This window comes from Labeo rohita, chromosome 10 (genome assembly GCF_022985175.1).
Source record: "Labeo rohita strain BAU-BD-2019 chromosome 10, IGBB_LRoh.1.0, whole genome shotgun sequence".
Taxonomy (NCBI): domain Eukaryota; kingdom Metazoa; phylum Chordata; class Actinopteri; order Cypriniformes; family Cyprinidae; genus Labeo; species Labeo rohita.
In genome coordinates, this window is record NC_066878.1 from 19,130,808 (window position 1) to 19,131,741 (window position 934).

The following is a 934-nucleotide window of genomic DNA, read 5'->3' on the forward strand; positions in this document are numbered from 1 at the left end:
TTCACACCACCTCTACTTTTACGAGAATATATGAGAGTAATGAGAAATGAAAGATCTCCACCAGTCCTCTTGACAAATGAAAACTCTTCCTGCTCACAAACTGTTCAGACCCCCTCAGAGAAACCGTTCAGAGATAAATATGGCTCAGAAGAGCCCAGAAATGATCCACGGTGTTTCTAAGTCCACAAGGGCCATCGTGTCCGTGTCTTCATCTCGGAAGGCCATGTTCCTGTTCAACTTGTTTTGTTGTTTTTGGACGACGAAGAAGAAGCTCGTCTTGGGATATGAATCCTTTTTGGGTGTTGGGTCCACATTGGTTCCGTATCCACAAAAGGAGTCTTTTTCAGCTTTTGCCGTCCTTCTGTTGTTTCTGGAGTGTTATTATGAGCTCCAGCAACTTGTATTTCCAGTCGAGCAGATCTCCAACTCTGCGCAACTGCTGTGCGCACTCGACGACAGCGGGTTGTTCTGTACGAGGAAGAATCGAAAGTCAGTAATTTATCACAGTGTAAGTTGTTTCTTATTCACCTGGATTGATTTAGAAAACTTATTAAAACAGATAATCAATTTGTTTTACCTTTCTTCGCCATTTGTGATCGTAGAGACCTTACACGTTACCGGGTTTCACCAGTGTGTTCCTGGTAAGATTGGATGAACTCACAAGCGCTAGTTCCTGACTGCGACTGACTAGGGCGAACGCTCTTCTCCGAGTGTATAGGTAGAAGCTGCGGAAAAATGTGAGTGACGTAATAAACAATGTGACTACTTGAGAAAAACCCGTCCACGTCACATTTGATGATAATCATTTTTGTTTGTTTATATGGCGCATGTTCTATTCTTCATGAGAACAGAGAAACTGACAATCTTTACTTAAGCAGCACTGAACACTTTGTACACTGTCAAAACGATAACAAACCATAAAAGGATCTTTATG

At 42.1% G+C, this 934-nt stretch overlaps 1 protein-coding gene across 1 annotated transcript; it reads right to left on the minus strand.

Annotated features, from left to right (window-relative positions):
• Positions 1-292: 292 nt before the first annotated feature.
• pmaip1 (phorbol-12-myristate-13-acetate-induced protein 1) lies at positions 293-717 on the minus strand. The gene is made up of 2 exons (XM_051121118.1): positions 578-717; positions 293-468 (listed from the first exon to the last, which is right to left on the minus strand). The coding sequence occupies exons 1-2, from the start codon at positions 588-590 to the stop codon at positions 344-346; spliced, it is 138 nt and encodes a 45-aa protein (XP_050977075.1). The 5' UTR covers positions 591-717; the 3' UTR covers positions 293-343.
• Positions 718-934: the final 217 nt, after the last annotated feature.